General features: G+C 42.6%; 1 protein-coding gene across 2 annotated transcripts in view; it reads left to right on the forward strand.

Moving 5' to 3' along the window:
* CDH13 (cadherin 13) overlaps positions 1-20353 on the forward strand; it is a 1011953-nt gene that overhangs the window by 523878 nt on the left and 467722 nt on the right. The window contains exons 1-2 of one of the 2 annotated variants that reach the window (XM_070770373.1): positions 11147-11236; positions 20200-20352. Coding sequence is in view for 1 of the 2 variants with exons in the window: in XM_019978955.2 (XP_019834514.1) it covers positions 20200-20352 (153 nt within the window). In the remaining variant the exon portion in view is untranslated. Of the gene's footprint in view, positions 1-11146; positions 11237-20199; position 20353 lie in introns of those variants that run through there. The other variant, XM_019978955.2, reaches the window with a different exon arrangement.

Raw genomic sequence — 20353 nt, forward strand, 5'->3', positions numbered from 1 at the left:
TATTTCTCACCTCCCATTCAGAGCCATCTCCGATAACAGCCATTTTCACAGCCAAAACAATAAGGAGATAAATGAGGCTGGTCCATTTGTCCCTGTCTCTTTTCATGGGTAAAAAGAAAATGACTTAACTAAATCTTTCTTCTTCAGGATGAAAAGAGACTTTAAAAACATTTTAGTAACAAATCATTGTCCTAAAGTAGGTGAAACAGGAATTGATTTGCCTTACCTGCCTTCTCCGGATGGTTGGGAGGATTACCTGAGACCAGGTGTGTTTGGCACCACACTGAAGAGTTGAGCCAGGTAGCATTACAATCAGCATCCTTTGGCAGGGATGACTGTCATTCACCATTCCCACAGTGTCCCTTTTCTTCATTGATGGACATCTTTCCTACCGTGACATTCAAACTCATAACAAAATGAAATTTTAAAGCTAATGGTAATGTTTTCACATATAGGGAAACGTATGTGAGACAAGAGCCAAACAGAAGTAACTGTAAGAGTGTTCTTCCTCTTTGTTTGAGTAAGGCCACTTCTGGGAATCTAACCTAAGGAAATACTCCGAAATGCAGATAATTTCTTCTTTTGCAAGATAATTCTTGGTAGCTTCGTTCACAGTAATCATAATTGAAAAGAATCAAATGCCCCTTATTACCGAAATGGTTGTTAAATGCGGACGCATAAAAAGGAGTTATAATAAGAGGGAAAATGCTCATGATATCATATGTTAAAAATATAAAGATCTGTTCATGCTTTAATGCAATTCTTATTTTTAAAGAATCCCAGCACGCTTTTCTCTAGGCATATAAACAAGCTCATTCTAAAATTGATGTGGAGAGGCACAGGCGGCTTTTAGAGATTGTTTAGGAGAACTAAACAATCTTGAAAAAGACAAGTAAAGTGGGAGGAATCACTCTTTTACTCAATCACCCCGATGTTAAGACTGTGTAGCCACAGTAATCAAGACAAGATGGTAAAGCAGGGAAAAAGACACAAGATTGATGGAACAGAATAGAGAACCAGGAAAGAGAATCACACAGATATGGCTGACTGATTCTTAATAGAGATGCAGAAGCAGCTCAGTGGAGGAGAAGTAGCTCCTTCAGCACAGGTGCTGAGGCCATTGGACATCTGTAGGCAGAAGATGAATTTCAGTTTAAGCCTCATTCCTAACACAAAAGTAACCTCAGAAGAGCTTATGGATGTAAATGTAAAATGTAAGGCTTTAAATCTTCAAGAAAAAAATGGGAGGAAACCTTGTGGATTGAAGGGCAGGCAAAAAATTCTTAGACTTGACACAAAGGACAAGATTCCTAAAAGTAAAATTTGCAAACAGAACCTTTCAGTTTCAGTTCAGTCGCTCAGTTGTGTCTGACTCCTTGCAACCCCATGGACTGCAAAACAGCAGGCCTCCCTGTCCATCACCAACTCCCGGAGTTCACTCAAACTCATGTCTATTAAGTCAGTGATGCCATCCAACTATCTCATCCTCTGTCGTCCCCTTCTCCTCCCACCTTCAGTCTTTCCTGGCATCAGGGTCTTTTCCAGTGAGTCAGTTCTTCCCATCAGATGGCCAAAGTATTGGAGTTCCACTTCAGCATCAATCCTTCCAACGAATATTCAGGACTGATTTCCTTTAGGATGGACTGGTTGGATCTCCTTGCAGTCCAAGGGACTCTCAACAGTCTTCTCTAATACCACAGTTCAAAAGCATCAATTCTTTGGCAATCAGCTTTCTTTATGGTCCAACTCTCACATCCATACATGACTACTGGAAAAACCATAGCTTTGACTAGACAGACCTTTGTTGGTAAAGTAATGTCTCTGCTTTTTCATATGCTTTCTAGGTTGGCTTTTCTTCCAAGGATCAAGCATCTTTTTAATTTCATCTACAGTGATTTTGGAGCCCCCCCACCCCAAATAAAGTCTGTCACTGTTTCCATTATTTCCCCATCTATTTGCCATGAAGTGCTTGGACCAGATGCCATGATCTTACTTTTCTGAATGTGTAGTTTTAAGTCAACTTTTTCACTCTCCTCTTTCACTTTCATCAAGAGGCTCTTTGGTTCATCACATAAGGGTGGTGTCATCTGCATATCTGATGTTATTAATATTTCTTCCAGCACTCTTGATTCCAGCTTGTGCTTCATCCAGCCTGGAATTTCACATGATGTACTCTGCATATAAGTTAAATAAGCAGGGTGACAATATACAGCCTTGACGTACTCCTTTTCCTATTTGGAACCAGTCTGTTGTTCCATGTCCAGTTCTAACTGTTGCTTCTTGACCTGCATACAGATTCCTCAAGAGGCAGGTCAGGTGGTCTGGTATTCCCATCTCTTGAAGAATTTTCCACAGTTTGTTATGATTTATACAGTCACAGGTATAGTCTTCTATATTCTTGCCACCTCTTCTTAATATCTTCTGCTTCTGTTAGGTCCATACCATTCTATTGTTTTCCTCTGTTTCTTTGCACTGATCACTGGGGATGGCTTTCTTATCTCTCCTTGCTATTCTTTGAAACTCTGCATTCAAATGGGTATATCTTTCATTTTTTCCTTTGCCTTTCACTTCTCTTCTTTTCATAGCTGTAAGGCCTCCTCAGACAACCATTTTGCCTTTTTGCATTTCTTTTTCTTGGGGATGGTCTTGATCACTGCCTCCTATACAATGTTCACAAACCTCCATCCATAGTTCTTCAGGCACTCTGTCTATAAGTTCTAATCCCTTGAATCTATTTATCACTTCTACTGTATAATCATAAGGGATTTGATTTAGGTCAAACCTGAATGGTCTAGTGGTTTTCCATACTTTCTTCAACTTAAGGCTGAAATTTTCAATAAGGAGTTCATGATCTGAGCCACAGTCAGCTCCTGGTCTTGTTTTTGCTAACTGTATAGAGCTTCTCCATCTTTGGCTGCAAAGAATATAATCTGATTTCAGTATTGACCACCTGGTGATGTCCATGTGTAAAGTCTTCTCTTGTATATTTGGAAGAGGATGTTTGCTATGACCAGTGCAGTCTCTTGGCAAAACTCTGTTAGCCTTTGCTCTGCTTCATTTTGTACTCCAAGGCCATATTTGCCCATTACTCCAGGTATTTCTTTACTTCCATTTGCATTCCAGTCCTCTATAATGAAAAGGACATCTTTTTTGGGTGTTAGTTCTTGAAGGTCTTGTAGGTCTTCATAGAACCATTCAGCTTCATAGAACTTCAGCTTCTACAGCATTACTGGTCAGGGCATAGACTTGGATTACTGTGATATTGAATGGATTGCTTTGATAATGAATAGAGATCATTCTGTCATTTTTGAGATTGCATCCAAGTACTGCATTTTGGACTCTTTTGTTGACTATGATGGCTACTCCATTTCTTCTAAAGGATTCTTTCCCACAGTTGTAGATATAATGGTCATCTGAATTAAATTCACCCATTTCAGTCCATTTTAGTTTGCTGATTCCTAAAATGCCGATGTTCACTCTTACCATCTCCTGTTTGACCACTTCCAACTTGCCTTGATTCATGGACCTAACATTCCAGGTTCCTATGCAATATTGCTCTTTACAGCATTGGACTTTACTTCCATCACCAGTCACATCCACAACTGGGCATTGTTTTGCTTTGGCTCCATCTTTTCATTCTTTCTGGAGTTATTTCTCTACTCTTCTCCAGTAGCATATTGGCCACCTACTGACCTGGGGAGTTCCTCTTTCAGTATCCTATCTTTTTGCCTTTTCATATTGTTCACGGGGCTCTCAAGGCAAGAATACTGAAGTGGTTTGCCATTCCCTTCTCCAGTGGACCACATTTTGTCAGAACCCTCCACCATATCCCTTCTGTCTTGGGTGGCCCTACATGGCATGGCTCATGGATTCATTGAGTTAGACAAGGCTGTGAACATGGTTAGTTTTGGTTAGTTTTATGTGATTGCAGTTATCAAAATATTAAACTTCTGGCCTATGAAAAGTTCTTTGAAAAGGATGAAAAGACACACTATAAAAGAAAATAGCTACAAATTGCATATCTTACAAAGGATTAGCATCTAGAATATACAAAGAACTTTCAAAATTCAACAGCCAAGTCCCAATCAACCTAATTAGAAAATGGGCAAAAAGTATTAACAGACATTCTACCAGAGAGGATATACAGATGGCAAATAAGCACAGGGAAGGACATTCTACCTCATTATCCATGAGGGAAATACAAATTAAAGCCATGATAAGCTGTCAGTACACATCTTCTAGAATGGATTAAAAAAAAATTAGTAACTACAACAATTGCTGGTGAGGATGCAAGAAACCGGATCATTCAGACGTGGCTGGTGGGGATGTGAAGTAGTGCAGCCACTCTGGAAACCAGCTTGACAGTTTTCTGTAAGACATGCAGTGACCGTAAGACACAATGGTTGCACTCCTGGATGGTTATCCCAGAGAAATGAATGCTCGGGTTCCTGTGAAAACATGTCTATATATGTTTATAGCACCTGATAGTAGCTTTGTTCATAATTGCCAAAAACTGCAAGCAACCCAGACATCCTTCAACAGGTGAATGGTTAAACTACGGTCTCTACATTGATCCACGGAACCCTGCTCAGCAATAAAGTTAATGAATTACTGATACACAATGACTGGAAGCATCTCCAGAGAATCATGCTGAGTATGACATTTCCTAAATGACAGAATTATGGAAACTGAGAACAGGTTAGTGGTTGTAGGATCTCTGGATATGGGGGAGAAGTGATATATGGGAGAGAGGTGAGCATGTTTATAAACAGCAACTTGATCCCCAGGTGATGGAGCTGTTCTGTAGCTTAATGGTGGTGACAGATACATGTGCCTACACGTGTGACAAAAGTGACACAGAACTAAATGAACACACAGACACACAAATAAAATGGAGCTCTGATAAGATCACTGAGTTGCGTCAGTGTCAGTATCCTGATTGTGCGATTGTATGATAGTTTTATGAAATGGTACCTTTGGGGGGAAAGGGGTAAAGAGTATTTCTTGCAACTGCATGTGAATCTATAATTATCCCAAAATTTAAAAAAAAATCAGTAAAATATATTTATGCAATTGTGTGCATTTAAAAGACTAATTTATAATGGTAAAATGTTTGTAAGTACTAAGAGGGATATCATCATCAAATATCTCTTTTTCCTTTGCCTTGGTTTTTACCTTTTACCTTGGCTTTTCTTTCCAACTTTTTCTTAGTGTACATGTATTCGTTTTATAAAGAGGAATAAAACAAACCTGATTTTTCTTTTAAAAAAAGTTCATTTGCTAATACAGCAATTTACAGTAGTGTTTAGTGTATTCTGAAACAAGCTCCTTATTTCTTCTTCTCTTTGACCCTGAGTATAAAGATAGGCGAGGCACACATACATACACTATGTGTACGAGCCACACACTCAGACACCAAATCTTGACACGCTTAAGAGCAAATAGGTTGAGGCTCAGTGTCCAAAGCTTCACATGGACAATTTTCAGCTACAGATGAAATGAACTGTCGTTAGCTTTGATGGGCATCTGATGTAAGGGGAAGCAGCTATGAAGTTGGATGCCTCGCTGCAGATACTATTCATGATTCACAGCCCAAGTCTAGTGTAGTCAAGAGGTATGTCTTGATGGATAATGAAAGAGTAAAGACTTAGACGAAGAAAATAATGAGAAAGGGACTATTTAGCAACACATTTTACCCTTTCCACCTACTGTGTGGTCTCCATCCTTTGGTGCAGATATAATTTGAAAAGCCCAGAGCGTATGATTGGTAGTAATGGAATAAATGCATAGTGTGTGAATAGGGCTCAGGAGCCTATAAAAGATTCAACTCCTGCTTCCCCTTAGGAGAGGTATCCAACCAGTATTAATATTTTAGAAATACTAGAAGGTAGAAGAGGAGCCATTATTCATCACTAGCACCTCCATGGTACTAAAATTAAATAATGGATTTTTTTTTTTAAAGACAGAATTGCTAGAGTTGTGGAACTATAAAAAATATTTCTCTTTTGAGGATGTTGCATTTTTTGCTTTTATCTTTTCTTCTCCTCTTGAGAACATTTTGATTTACTTTTGTGATAAGCTTGTACCAACTAAGGAACTTGGAAGGCGGGACAAGCTAGGATAGGAGGGAGGTGGGTTAAGGCAGCTGACAAATGAGCCTGAGTAAATTTGTTTGGCTTCAAGTCAGAAAGCCCCAGGACTGTGCGGGCATTCATTTTCCATCTTGTAGCATGTGCATCTGCACATATGGGCTGGGGCCCTGGGCCCTGTAACAGGGAGAACCCGCTGTGCCACGCTGTGTGGGGTCTGAGCCGGCTGGTCTGTTGAACAGGAGCCCCACAAAGAAGGCCCAGCCAGCCCCGTCATGATCCAGCCCCGGCCTCAGAACAACCAGCCTCACTCCTTGTGGAGGCATCTGGCTGAGCCATGGGGAACCCAGCAGCCAGGAGTTGGCGTCAGACCCACACCTGGAGTTCTGGTTTGGCTAAGCTGGTCTCAGAAGTGTCCCCATCCCACCCTGTCCCCACGCCAGCTGTGTAATCCAGTTGGACAGATGACTTCACCTTACTAAGTCTCTCTTTCCCCATCTATAAAATAGAAATAATAGTTAACTTCCTGGCAGAATGCACATAAAGCTCTAGTGTGGTACCTGGCATTTTAAGATCTCAAATGAAGGCAGCTATTACCTAGGAAACCAACTCAAAGGTTTTTAAAAATGCATGTAATTATTAAAATTAGTAATTTATAATTATTAAAAGTCATCCTGATACTGACATGGTGTTGTGGCTAGATGTGTTCAGAAGAGAATCATTGGCATTGATTGAATGCCTGGTGTGTGCCAGCCACTGTACTCTACTCACCAGAACCTCAGGAGCGTGGGTCTCTTGTCCTCAGTTATCTAGGAGGGAAAAGATGGGTGAAAAGATTTGCTTAAGGTCAAAACCCAAGGACATGTTAGAGCCATCGAACCACAGAGGGGAAATGATACATACCATGCAGCACCTAGAGAAATGGAGGCATGGGGAGTGAAACAGAATCCTTGCCCACTTGATGGAGAGAGAGTGGCTGTTGTTGTTCAGTCGCTAAGTCACGTATGACTCTTTGCAACCCTATGGACTGCAGCAAACCAGGCTCCTCTGTCCTCCACTCTCTCCCACAGTTTGCTCAAATTCACGTCCATTGAGTTTGTGATGCTGTCTAACCGTCTCATCCTCTATTGTCCCCTTCTCGTCCTGCCCTCAATCTTTCCCAGCATCAGGGTCTTTTCAAATGAGTTGGCTCTTCACATCAGATGGCCAAAGTATTGGGGTATCAGCTTCAACATCAGTCCTTCCAATGAATATTCAGGGTTGATTGCCTTTATGATTGACTGATTTGATCTCCTTGTTGTCCAAGGGACTCTCAAGAGTCTTCTTCAGCACCACAATTCAAAAGCACTAATTCTTCAGTGCTCAACCTTCTTTGTGGTCCAACTCTCACATCCATACATGACTACTGGAAAAACCATAGTTTTGACTATATGGACCTTTGTCAGTAAAGTGATATCTCTGTTTTTTAATACACTGTCTAGAGAGTAGCTGAGCTCAGTTTAAACAGAGATCCCTGGACAGCACCTCATCTCTTGCCTACCTCACAGAGTGCTGATCCACACACGCTCAGAGCTGCTCTGGGTTCAAACTCAAGGAATCGCAGCAGCTGTAAGTAAGAAAGCACCTCAGAGTCTATCTGATATTGGTCACCCTCTACCTTATCCACCAGATGAGGTGTGAGCTTGAACGCACCAATGGCAGCCTTCTCCATCACCAGGCTGCCCATGCCATCAGCTTAAGCTCTTTAAACTCTGGACATGTTCCTTCTTTTGAGCTGAAATCTGTCTGTTCTGTATCTTGACTCTTTCAAAAACAACAGAATGAAGCCAATCTCTTTTTCTGCAGGTATTTAGATGATACCCCAAACTGTGCTTCCCACCCCCATCTTCCTACATTCTAGTCACTTAAGGGGCTCCACCTTGTTCATCTTCTAGAGAACAGACCACCTGGCTTCTCTCTCAAAAATGTACTTCCTCGCGGGTCGCTTCCTCACATGTATCCCTCAGATGGACACTCTACAGCATCATCTGCTTAGGGGTCATCACCCACAGGGAAGTTACTGGGGAATTATGTTGACCCATGGCTGTTTAGAGGATTTGTTATCATGACTTGAGAGGAGCCTGAAGCCCACTCTCACAACCCCACCAAGATTTTCCCATTGCTTGTGATCTTCTACAATGCTTTGCCAGAGTCTTCAGTGACTCAGCTTGTATGGTTCTCTCTTGTTGGACTTCCTTTGGAAAATCCATACTTTATGCAGTTGGAAGCTCCATAAGAAGAAAGATGTTTACCTAAGTTGATCTCATCACATCCATGGGCCTGTGTTTAGAGAGCACACTGCTCTATTTTTAAATTCGGATGTCTCATTGGGATGATTTAATTAGGAGATGACTTTATTTGGAGGATACCAGAGCACCCCTCAGAACCCAAGCCCAGGAGCAAAGACGGTCCTTGACCAGAAACTGATAAGCCATTTTGAAACCAGGGTAGCTGTGCAAGTTCACTGATTTATGATCTTTTAGAATTTTATTTTTTCTCTGACCATTTCTCTCTCATTCATCTTCCCTTTACATAACTTCTTAATTTATTAGTAAGTAATTAAGTGTCTATTATTCACCATGCACTGTTCACAACAACAAACAGAAACCCCGGATACCATGGAGCATATATTTTAATGGTAAAGAAATATAACAAACAGATAACTATGTCAGGTGATGATTCTGTGAAGAAAACCAAAATGGTCATAGAGGATGATGTTGGGAGGAGCCACTGTTTTTCTTTCTTTTTTAATAAGGTGGTCACGGAAGTCTTCTCTGAAGAGATGAATGTAATTAAAGAATTGAGAGACAATGATGGAATGAGTCATACAAGTTCCATTTGGTAGGGTCCTGGTGAATTACAGCCATTCACCAGCCACCACTGGGAAAGGGGACTGTGATAGTTCCATCTGCCAGTGTAATTTGGAGACCAAGGCTGAGGCATCAGATTAAGTCATGCTGAAGTGGGTTGTTCACCAGATGCAGGGTGGTAACACATACCATGCTTGAGCCTGAACTGGCTTCACATACACAAAATTATTCACTACTCTCTTTTTTAATTTCCCAAGTGGATTGTTTTCTTTGTCAAGGTCTGCACTTCTGGCCCAATTGGGTCTCCCTAAAACATAGACTCAGCTTTCAAGCTGACAAGACATTAAGGGTCCACAGCCCTCAGCCAACTGACTCCATCTCTTTCTGTCCCAACCCCAGGATCAAGAAAGAGATGATGTGTTTGTCCAGGCTCTGCTTTTGTACAGGAGCCTGTGGGTTAGAAGAGGCAAGCCCAGGGCTGAAATGGGTAATTTCAAGCCTGGCAATTTGGGGAAATGGCAGCAGAGGAGATGTGTACAGACACAGTGACACTTGAGGCTGAAGACAAAGGCAGGGAACAGGCTATAAACAGTCTTGAATGCATTTCTGGGGGAGCCTGAATTTTTCCTGAAAGTAATGGTGTGTGGGGGGATGGCCTTGAAAGATTTTAGTCAGGTGTGATCCTATTGTGGGCAAGAGTAGCTGCTTCAGAGAATGGGACACTTGAAAGCTCGGTTTGCACAGGTTCTTCTAACTGAAGCTCATGCAAAGCCGAATAGAATGTCAGGCTTTCAGTTGAAAATGATTGAAATTGTATATTTATGTTTGACACTGCTTGTGTTTCCAAGCATCAGATTTAACATTAAAATTTTCCCTGAATTATAAGAATAATAAGAATAAGCGTTGAAATCCTCAGTGAAAGGGCAGCCAACACATGTTTCCAGGGAGAAATTGTTCAATTGTTCCTGTTTATTACTTCCAAATGGGACTAGCTCCAGGTTCATAATGCTGATTTTGTTACATTGCTTTCTCTGAACTGTAGTTCAGATGAGTGCATAAATATTTGGTTTAATATTTCTTTGGGAACCATAAAAATCTAAGCTGATGGAAGGGAGAGGAGCAGAGCAGTGGCCAGGAAGGAAAGTTCGGCAAGTTAGTAAGAGATTACGAGTGTGTATTTCAAGAGTACCCAGGGGCATGATTAATGTATTATCCTTTTAGATGGCAGAATGCATGCAAACCCCCCAAATTGCACCATTACTATGACAAAACTCTGAGCATGTTCCTGCCAGGAATTTGATGTACAGAGGGAACAGGTGACCCCATGGGTAAGTATAAATCTGGGAATTGAGACTTAGAAGCCCTTAATCTTGGCTCTGCCTTTGACAGAGACCTGAGATGAATATCTGTGCTCCTAGTCTTCAGGGGTGGGTATGTCAGCAGGAGTCCAGACCAGGAGCACCTTCGGCAGTGCCAGGTTCGGACGCTCCTGTGCCCGCGCACACCACCCAGCACTCTGACCAGTCGGCCATGTGTGGAGTCGGGGTTAAAGCCACAGACTCTAGATACTTGGGTTCAAATGCAAGGCCATTATCTCGCTGACTTTGGCGAGGTCTGTGTGATTCGGTTTCTTTCTCTGTAAAGTGGGGATTACCACCACTACCTACCCCACAGAGTTGTTGTAAGGATTAAATGATTAATGTGTGTAAGTTGCTTAGACTAGTGTGTGGTGGAGTGTTAGCGATCAATAAACAGTTGCCTGTCATAGTCACCATCATTACCACCATTTAATAATCATAAAATGAACAATGGCCTTACAGTCTTGAACATGTTTATGTACCTAAGCCTGTCATATCTCTCAGACCCTTATCCACCATAACCCTTGTAGAATAAGCATGGTTTCCCCCATTTGGCAGAGGAAGGGCAGGAGGCTGGGAGACCACGCGACTCCCTGTATGTCCACATGGTTAGTGAGCTCCGAGCTGCAAACCCGATTGTCCTAAGCACTCTGTGCTTTAGTCAGGGTAAGTTAGGCTATGAAGTGGTAATACGCCTTGCGCAGCCGTTAGCACTGCTGTTGCTGCATGCACCATTACCTCTCAGCCCATTACCAGCCAATGTTTACCTCAAGAGGATTAATGGTCGCTCAGCCATTGGTCGGTGCTGCAATAGGCTCCTCCCCCAAGCCAGCAATTGTTAGTGAGCGACCGTTAGTGGAACATTCAGTCAAAGGTTATCAGAGTGGTGGTCCTCAGACAAAGAGTGAGGTGAGAGGCGGATCCCAGCCTGGCGCAGCGGGTGAGTTGGGGGCCCAGGGAACAGACCGGGGGCTGTGTCCTGCAGGAGTTCAGAGCCCTCACCAAGGCTGCCCAATGACCGGGTCCAAGCCTTGAGGTGGCGATGACCCTCGCCCCCATTCCCGCCTCAGTGACCTAATGGCAGCGGCCATCTCTGGGACCAGCCCCCACTGGGTGGTGTGAGGAGCCTGAGGCCAGTTGCGTCCTGGGCACCTGGCTCCTCAGCAATGGTGGCTTGGCAGGTCTGGGGACCTGGCCCTGAGGGAGCTGCCAGCTGAGATCTGCCTCTTCAGCCAGGCCTGGGCGCTGGCAGGAAGACCCAGACTGGGTGCCGGGCATATGATTTGGGGCAGGGTAACCAGTGCCTTCAGGGCCCCCCTCTTCTCAGCCAGGCCTAGACCTTGGAGGGTGAAAGTTGTGCTGAGGGACCTGGCCTGTACTCATCAGCACAGAGAATACCATTTGTTTTGGTGGGAGTTTAGAGGACTGTTGTTACCTGACCATGATTCTCATTGTTGTATGGCAGAAACCAACACAACATTGTAAAGCAATTTTCCACTAACTAAAAAATAAATTTAAAAAAGAAAAAACAAAAGATCTGACGCCAACATGTTTGCAACAAATAACCATGCCCCACCCTCACCTTTGCTATAAAAGGGCTTTGCTGACAGTTTTCAGGCAGTTTGGGGTTTTTAAGGTATGAGCCACCTGTTTCCCTGCAGAGTCCTGCAGTAAACATTTCTCTGTTCCAGACTCTGACGTTTTGGTATTGTTTGGCCTCTACTGTGAATTGGGCACATGCACTGGTGTTTTGGTAACTTTCACTCTCACTTCATTGGCTAAAGCAAGTCCTGTGGCCACAATCACCTTTAGTTGACTGCGAAAGTATAGTCCTACTATGTGCCCAGAAGAGGAGCAGATTATTTAGGAAGAGCCTTGGTGACTACTCCCCACTACTATAAATCTGATTCGTAAATAAAGAGACAGCAGGTATAGAAAATCTAGATTTCTCACCAGAGGTTCCAGGACCATCTTGATTTTGGAGGAAAGGCAGTGTGGGACATCTTGATTTTTGGTAGAACCACAGGAGGCAAAGTCAAGGGGCCCAATGAGCAGGGGGTGAAACTCATAGTCTGCACTAAGAAACCAGAAATTCAGAAAGGGACATATAAGGATCCCAGTTATTCTCTTGGACAATAAAGAGACGTGGAAGTGTGATACTGATGGGTAGTGAATGGACTTTGGGCCCAGACAAGGCACAGTGACCCAGTGACCCAAAGATGACTTCTGCTTTCTCTGATCTGCTGTGGCTTCTTTTAGCAAATCTCCCATATTGCATAATGTGGGCTTCATAGATTATTGAACTATGACCCTTAAACACTCTGGAACTCATGAATGGTCAATAAATATTGTGAATAGAAGGAAAGAAGGTAGGGAGGTAATAAAGGAAATTGTAATCAATAAGGAAGCATCTTATTAAAAGTCATGGAAATACTCCAATAAAAATTAATTAAAAAAAAAATCACGGCAGAGAAACAGACCATCAAGGTGAGTGAGTGGTGCTATCAGTTTGGAATATATTAACAAATATAAACCGAGTTCCCTCAGTGAGAGCAGCATTGTGCCAATTATGCATGTAAATATGTATATTTAAATATACATATAATATTGGTCCTCTTGTGGCTGAATTATTTCACTTAACATAATGTCTTCAAGTTTTATCCACATGGTAGCATGTGTTAGAATTCTCCTCATTTTTAAGTTTGAGTAATGATATTCCATTTTATGGATGTTCCACATTTTATTCATCCATTTGTCCATTGGTGGACACGTGGTTTCCTTCCACTTTTTGGCTACCATGAATAATGCTGCAGAATAGTCATTCTTTCTATGCATCAGCGGATCGTTTAGCAAAGATGACATTGTACTTGGCTGTGAAAAAATTTTTTTAAATCTTCAAGAGTAGAAGTTTCATAAACCACATTATTCTCTGGTAAGGTGGAAGTAAAAAATTAAAATGTGGGAAATACTTGTAAATTAAGAAATATTCTCCTTAAAAATTTTTCTATGGACTATAGACAGTAACCAAAAGACTGTAACTATCAGAAAATAAAGCTCACCTACCCCCTTCTCCAGTTAACACTGAATTCTGTGGAACTCAGTGGATTAAGCTGACTTTAGGCCTAATCTGAAATCCTTTCTTAAAAAAGAAGGATATCAAAGCTGCTGCAGTGACAGTGCTGATAAATGGTCAGGGTAGTGGGTTCAGATTTCCCCTCGTGCTGTGTTACTGGGGTCTGTTTTTCCTTCCTGAGTGTTCCATCCTGCCCATACCTTTAACCCCCTCCGTGGGAGGGCACAAGCCATTTGAATTTGGTGGTGAGCACAGCCTGCTGGTACAAGAACCTCTGGTCTGTGCTGCGGGTCTCTGCTTCTCATCCTACCTTGGTGGATTGCCAGAGCGTGGGTTCTGTGATTCTCCACCAGGGATTTTGGAACTCTTGGCTTTGGGTTTGCCTTAGTTCCCCTTGTTGATTTATGACCTAATGGTTGAAACTCATTGAGCAGCGTGAGAGTGAGAGAAGGGCATGGATCTAACAGCTGCCTGGATTGCTGAATGGCTAAGTATCTTCAAGTTCAAAGGCATGTCAAGGACTAAACCACAGTAGAGAATTAATTGCTGCTTACAAATCACCTTAGAGAACCAACCTACTGGACAAAACAAATGTCTTCTAATAACTATAGGTAAAGGCCATACATGAGGTTTTTTCCTACTTAATATGGAGCAGAAAACATCTTCTAAATTAGTATATATCCCAAGCTCCAGTGATTAGTCTTACATGTTTAAAAAAAGTTGTTTTGTTTTTGGGTTAATTTTTTACTGTATAGCAAGTAATATAGGTTCATCTTATGAAGTCAAAAGTATCCTAAAGTGAAGGAAAAAAAAAATTACCCTATTAACTCTATCTCCCAAAGACCTATACTGTTCACATGTGATTCATTTCCCTTTGAAAATTTGTGGGTGAGGGGTCTGATTATTTTCTAGTTTTTTATCCTTTGACCATATTGCTTATATATGTAGAGTCTTCTATCCTTTGAAAATAAGTATCTCCTGATTTTCTACATACGTAGGATTAGAGCATCCATTTAGCTGGCTGTGACAGTGAAGAAGCGCTGGGGTATCTGTGTTGGAGCCACTTCACACCATGAGCAGTGTTTGCTCAGAGGGTCTTCACACAAGGTTGGCCCTTTGCAGGTTATTAGGATGGGGAAGTGTCCTCGGTCCCTTAATGATTCCTGGGCGTTACCACTGCCTGAGGGCTTGGAAAAAGAGAAATGAGAAGATACTGATATTACATAGACAAAGTGACCACATTTTCACACATACAAAAAAGTTAGTACAATAGATTTTAATTTATGAGTTTATGAAGCATTTTATGATCATATAAAACATGCAAACAAAGTTGTAATTTTTTTCAAAGCTTTAGTCAAGTGTCTTCTATGTTCCAAACCCAGGAAATATTAAAAGAATAAGAAATAAATAGCCCAAGGGACAATTACCACCCCCAACCCAGGGGCCATCTACTCTCTGTGCCTTAACGGACCCCAGTGGCGAGCAGGGCTGGGACCAGAAGATGAGGCTGCCTCCGTGGAGTGGGGCAGAGGGTCAGGAGAAGCTCCACTGAGCGGGCAGAGTCCAGGAAGACCAGGAGGGACTCCAGCAGACAGGGTGAAAGATAGGAGTCCGACCAACCCAGGTCCAGAGAAAGTGGGCAAAATTCAGAAAGCTTGTGGCTCACAGTTGGTGGTGGCAAGAGAGAGAACTGAAGAAGCAGGTGGAGGCCCATCAAGGAGGGCCCTGGGCTAATTAACCTGGGAGCAATGGGGAACCAGCGAAAGTCTTAATCTGGAAACGGCTTTGGCCATATTTGTGTTTGCATTTTGCAATGACCATTCTGGTTGCAATTAGGACAGGAAGGGAAAAGAGAAAATCAGAAACATAGAGGCCTGTTAGGAGACTACCATAATATTCATTTACTTAAAGCAAATATTTAGTGAAAGCTTACTGTGTACCATGCACCATTCTTGGCCCTAACAAAACAGTCAAAAACCTTAGTGAGGATCTGAGTTAAATTACAGGTACTGGAGACGGGCAGGGGGGCAGGGCTAGAAGGTCTTAAAAAGAATATATAGAACTTGGTGACTATGGCATTTTGATATGTTTTCCATAGTGGGGGGAACTGATGTCAGCATAATTAAGGAAATGTCTGAACCTGTAGGGGGGCAAACACACTGACTAAAAGTAATAGGGTTCCAGGTTAGATTTTGGGGTCAGAAAAATGACAGAAGGAGAAAAATTGGTGTGGTGAAATCTGAATACATCAAATCTGGAGGTTGGTTAGTTAAGAGTCGCATGTCAATGTTAATTTCAGTTGTGACCAAGTTCCATGGTTATGAAAGATGTGAATATTAGGAGAAATTGATGAAAAGTATGTGGGAGCTCTATGGTATCTAGGCAGTGTTTCTATAAATGGAAAGTTATTCTTCCCCCCAAAGTCTGTGTCTGTCTATCTATGAAGTACAAAATATATTTATATCATACAAATGTAATAATACATATAAAGTATTGCATATTTTGTATAACCTCCAACCACACTGAATATAAAAATTATAAAATACTATACAAAATGGTACTGTTCATGGGGTTCTCAACATTCAGAAAACTAAGATCATGGCATTCGGTCCCATCACTTCATGGCAAATAGATGGGGAAACAGTGAAAACAGTCACAGACTTTATTTTTCTGGGCTCCAAAATCACTGCAGATGGTGACTGCAGCCATGAAATTAAAAGACACTTCCTCTTTGGAAGAAAAGTTATGACCAACCTAGATAGCATATTGAAAAGCAGAGACATTACTTGGCCAACAAAGGTCCATCTAGTCAAGGCTATTATTTTTCCCGTGGTCATGTATGGATATGAGAGTTGGACTATAAAGAAAGCTAAGCGCCAAAGAATTGATGCTTTTGAACTGTGGTGTTGGAGAAGACTCTTGAGAGTCCGTTGGACAGCTAGGAGATCCAACCAGTCCATCCTAAAGGAAATCAGTCCTGAATATTCATTGGGAGGACTGATGCTGAAGTGAAACTCCAATACTTTGGCCACCTGATGGGAAGAACTGACTCATTGGAAAAGACCCTGATGCCGGGAAAGACTAAAGGTGGGAGGAGAAGGGAATGACAGAGGGTGAGATGCCTGGATGGCATCACTGACTCAATGGATGTGAATTTGAATAAACTCTGGGAGTTGGTGATGGACAGGGAGGCCTGGCGGGCTGCAGTCCATGGGGTCGCAAAGGGATGCAACTGAGCGACTGAACTGAACTGATACAAAATGATCCTCTCAATGTAAAAATATTCAAAATTGCTATATAGTCTATGAGTACATAAATGTGTATATACATTCACAGAGTATCTTTAAAACACATATGACTTGGTATCATTGGCCCCTTGCAGCAGAGAATGGATGTGGGAATGGGATTCCTAGGGGGCTCTGGCTTTGTAATGTGCCACGCTCTGTAGGAAGTAGGCAATGAGGATGCCCTTTGAAACTCAGAGCAAACAGCACTGGCTGCTCCAAGGCCCTGCATTTCCTGCCCCTCGCAGGGTGCAGAGGACTCTGGTCCCGCCTGAGCCATGCCCCCTACTCCCAGTACAGCTGGCATGCCAGCAACCCCTGCTGCTGCCAGGGAAGTGGCTTTGCCCAGGTATGCAGCAGGACCTGTGTGCTATTTACACACGCTTCTCAGAGAGTTGGCACCCAGGGTCCAAGTTCTTTCTCATCACTAGCTATTTTTTTCATTCCAACTCAGAGAATAAGGGGAAAAAAGAAATCCCACTGTGAAAAGAAGTGTTGAATTACAGAGAATAATAGGAAATACCAGCTAACTGCGAAGCCCTCCTATGTGGTATAATGGGTGTTAACAGCTGCTACAGGAGCAGAGACTCATGGCAGGATTTGTTCTGGGCAGGAATGCACTGGATTTCTTACATTCCATCACTTTAAACACCAGGAAAAGGACCACAGCCTTGGGGACCACAGCCCTGCAGTAGCACTTGGACAAATCTTAGGAGTTTACCTAGTATAATAAAGGTCGTCTGGAAACCCACCTGACTTGCTTTGTTGTGTGGCTGAGGCCTCCTTTGTGGCCACTGCATATCTCCTATCTCTCTAGCTCAGGCTGGAGTGGGCCAGGGTCTCTCTGAAGCCCCAGCTGGGGACTAAGAAGCCGGAGAGCTGGTGGGTGGTTCCTAAATCTAAATTGAGCCCAGACTCCCATCTTTTCCCTGGAGAATGACACCCACTTCCATGCTTTATTCTCCATGGTTTCTCCAAGCCTTGGAGTGCCTTTGAAACTCATGGAAGTGTGGAACTTAGAGAAATGCCAACTTTGCTCTACTGGCATTCTAGAAAACAGGTTTTTAAGAGTTCCTAATAGTGTTTTGTGTTTAAAATAAGTCTGGAAGGGAGATAGCAAAGAGATCCAGCGTTTTTTTCCAACAGAAGTCTTTGGAGAGGACCAGTTCATGTATAGGGTAGCAAAAGGAAGAGGTTTTAATCCATATTTGGGCCAAAGTGGTAAGAGGGGGAAGGGAACGACGGCAAATATGTAAGAGATAAAGAAACGGAATTGGCCCGTTCCCACAGTAAATCTTCCTCCAGAACACTTCTCTCCTGCAACCAGAGACTTGTGTGAGTTTTGTGTTTGAAAAGGAAATGTGCTCCCTTAGAAAGGGATTTTTTTAGTATTGTAGCTAAGTGGTGTTTATGCCTGGAGGTGTCAGTCTTACCTATTAACAGCAGCATCATTGTCGTTGTTCAGTCCCTTAGTCGTCTCCAACTCTTTGTAACCCCGTGGACTGTAGCCTGTCAGGCTCCTCCATCAACAGGATTTTCCAGGCAAGGATACTGGAGTGGGTTGCCGTCTCCTACTCCAGAGGATCTCCCCAGATCAGGGATCGAACCCATGTCTCATCTTAATACTCTCATTATTAACTCTGGTTTATTGAGCCCCTTCTATGTGCCAGGGGTGTATTTTTCACATGCTATCTCATCCAACCCTGGGAAATAAGTGGCATTATCCTCATTTTACAGATAAGGAAATCAAGAGCCAAAGAGGCAAAGGATGACGTTCAAGGCCACAGGCTGATCATTGGCCGAGCCAGGATGGGGACATATGTTTGTCTAATCACTGAGCTCCTCATTAAACAGATATTGGCCTTGGTTCCACTGTATGCCAGGAACTTTGCCAGGCACTGGGATCCAGTGGTGAACCCGATATGCTGAGGCTGTTGACCTCGTGGAGCTTCCAAGCAGTGGGGATAATGTCATTTGGATTAAATCTAGTCAAGCAGTGACAGTGAAAATTCTTTTCATCAGAAGATATCGCATACCTTATTTTTAGTCTTGCTTTGGATGATATTTTCTGTTAATTTAAAAAATGCAAACAGAGGTAATTGATGTTTAATCAGAACACTCAGTGTATTTTAATAAAGAATATCTTAAATCAGAGGGAAAAAAAAAGAAAAACCTGTACTGCCATATGGACTGTGCTCCTACTCCACTAGTCCTGGCAGAGGAGCCTTAGCACAAGGCTCATGCTGCCTTAGGCTCCACTGCCACCTGGTGGCAGCCATCAGAATTGCAGGCATGGTGGTCCCGGAAACGCACCCCCCGCCCCCACCACCACAGCTCTTCCTCATTCCACTAGAAGGCACGTTTCTGGTTCAGCCACCCAAACCCTCCAAGCTCAGTTGACCACAGCCCAATAGGTACCTGTTTAGTTGTAAATTGATGACAGCCAGATCAGTATTAGCTTTCTTTTATCTGTATGTTCTGAGTATCTATTACGTTTGTGACCTTTAAAATGTTATAATCAAATTTGTCTGCAGATATCGATGGAAAATGGATATTACATATACATGAATACTTGGTAGAACTTTAGAACTAACCTATGCAAATAATGGTTTTCTCTTTAGTTGAATACTTTCAGATGACATCAAAACAAAGCAACATAGTTTGGCTCCTAATATACCTCTCAACCTCACCTCTTCTCAAGCCATTCTGAATTTTCTAAGCTCTCTCACCTGCCTGTTGCCTGTCTATGTTGCTCTGTCTGCCTGGAATTGCCTTCCTATATCTTTACCTTTTCAATTTATTCTTTAAATGTCTAATCAAGGCTGACTACCAATAGGGAATTCCCTTGAAGTAAATCCAGACACAGCGATGTTGCAGAGCTGTGCCTCTAGAGACATGGAAGATGGTTTCTGAATACCCTCCTTGTTTCTTTAATAACTGTGACTGTGGCAAACTTGCTTAATCTCTCTGAGTCTCATTGATTTCATTCATTAAGTATGAATAATAATGTTCCCTGCCCCCAGCATTGTTGTCAGAGCTTTTTTAAAAATGCATGTAAAATGCCTTCTCAGCACCCTGCCTGGTATTGAATACCTGGTAGAAGCAAGGGTGTAGGTGGTGCTGCTGGTGACTGGACCCATGTAAACACCTAGAATCCTGAATAATGCCTGCCTAGTATAGCACTGTCCAGTGTTCTCCATTGCTTATTTGGTCTTACTTGTAGGAAAAAGTCTGCTTCCTAGGAATTAAAGATAATATAAATGTCCAACCTTGAAGTTCATGAAGTTACTTGCCTCCCAGATCCATCACTAAATGTCACCCCAGGGCTGGTATGCTCTCCCAGCTGAAAACTGCAGATTTTCATGTTAGGATGAAAGGTGTTAAGCTGATGAGCCTAGTTTTGGTGATGCTGCTGTAGTCAAGTTCATCCAGCGCTTCTGCATTGGCCCCTGTGACTGGTGGACTGGTCACTGCGGTGTGTGAGCACTGTGCTTTCTCCGTGTTTTCCAGCCAGAATCATAAATGTCGCTCTGTTTCTCTGACCAGGTAGTCGATAGTGACAGACCGGAAGGGTCCAAGTTCCGGCTCACTGGAAAGGGAGTGGATCAAGAGCCTAAAGGAATTTTCAGAATCAATGAGAACACGGGTAGTGTCTCTGTGACACGGAACTTGGACAGAGAAACCATCGCTACCTATCAAG

This window comes from Bos indicus, chromosome 18 (assembly GCF_029378745.1).
Source record: "Bos indicus isolate NIAB-ARS_2022 breed Sahiwal x Tharparkar chromosome 18, NIAB-ARS_B.indTharparkar_mat_pri_1.0, whole genome shotgun sequence".
In the NCBI taxonomy this organism is placed as follows: Eukaryota; Metazoa; Chordata; class Mammalia; order Artiodactyla; family Bovidae; genus Bos; species Bos indicus.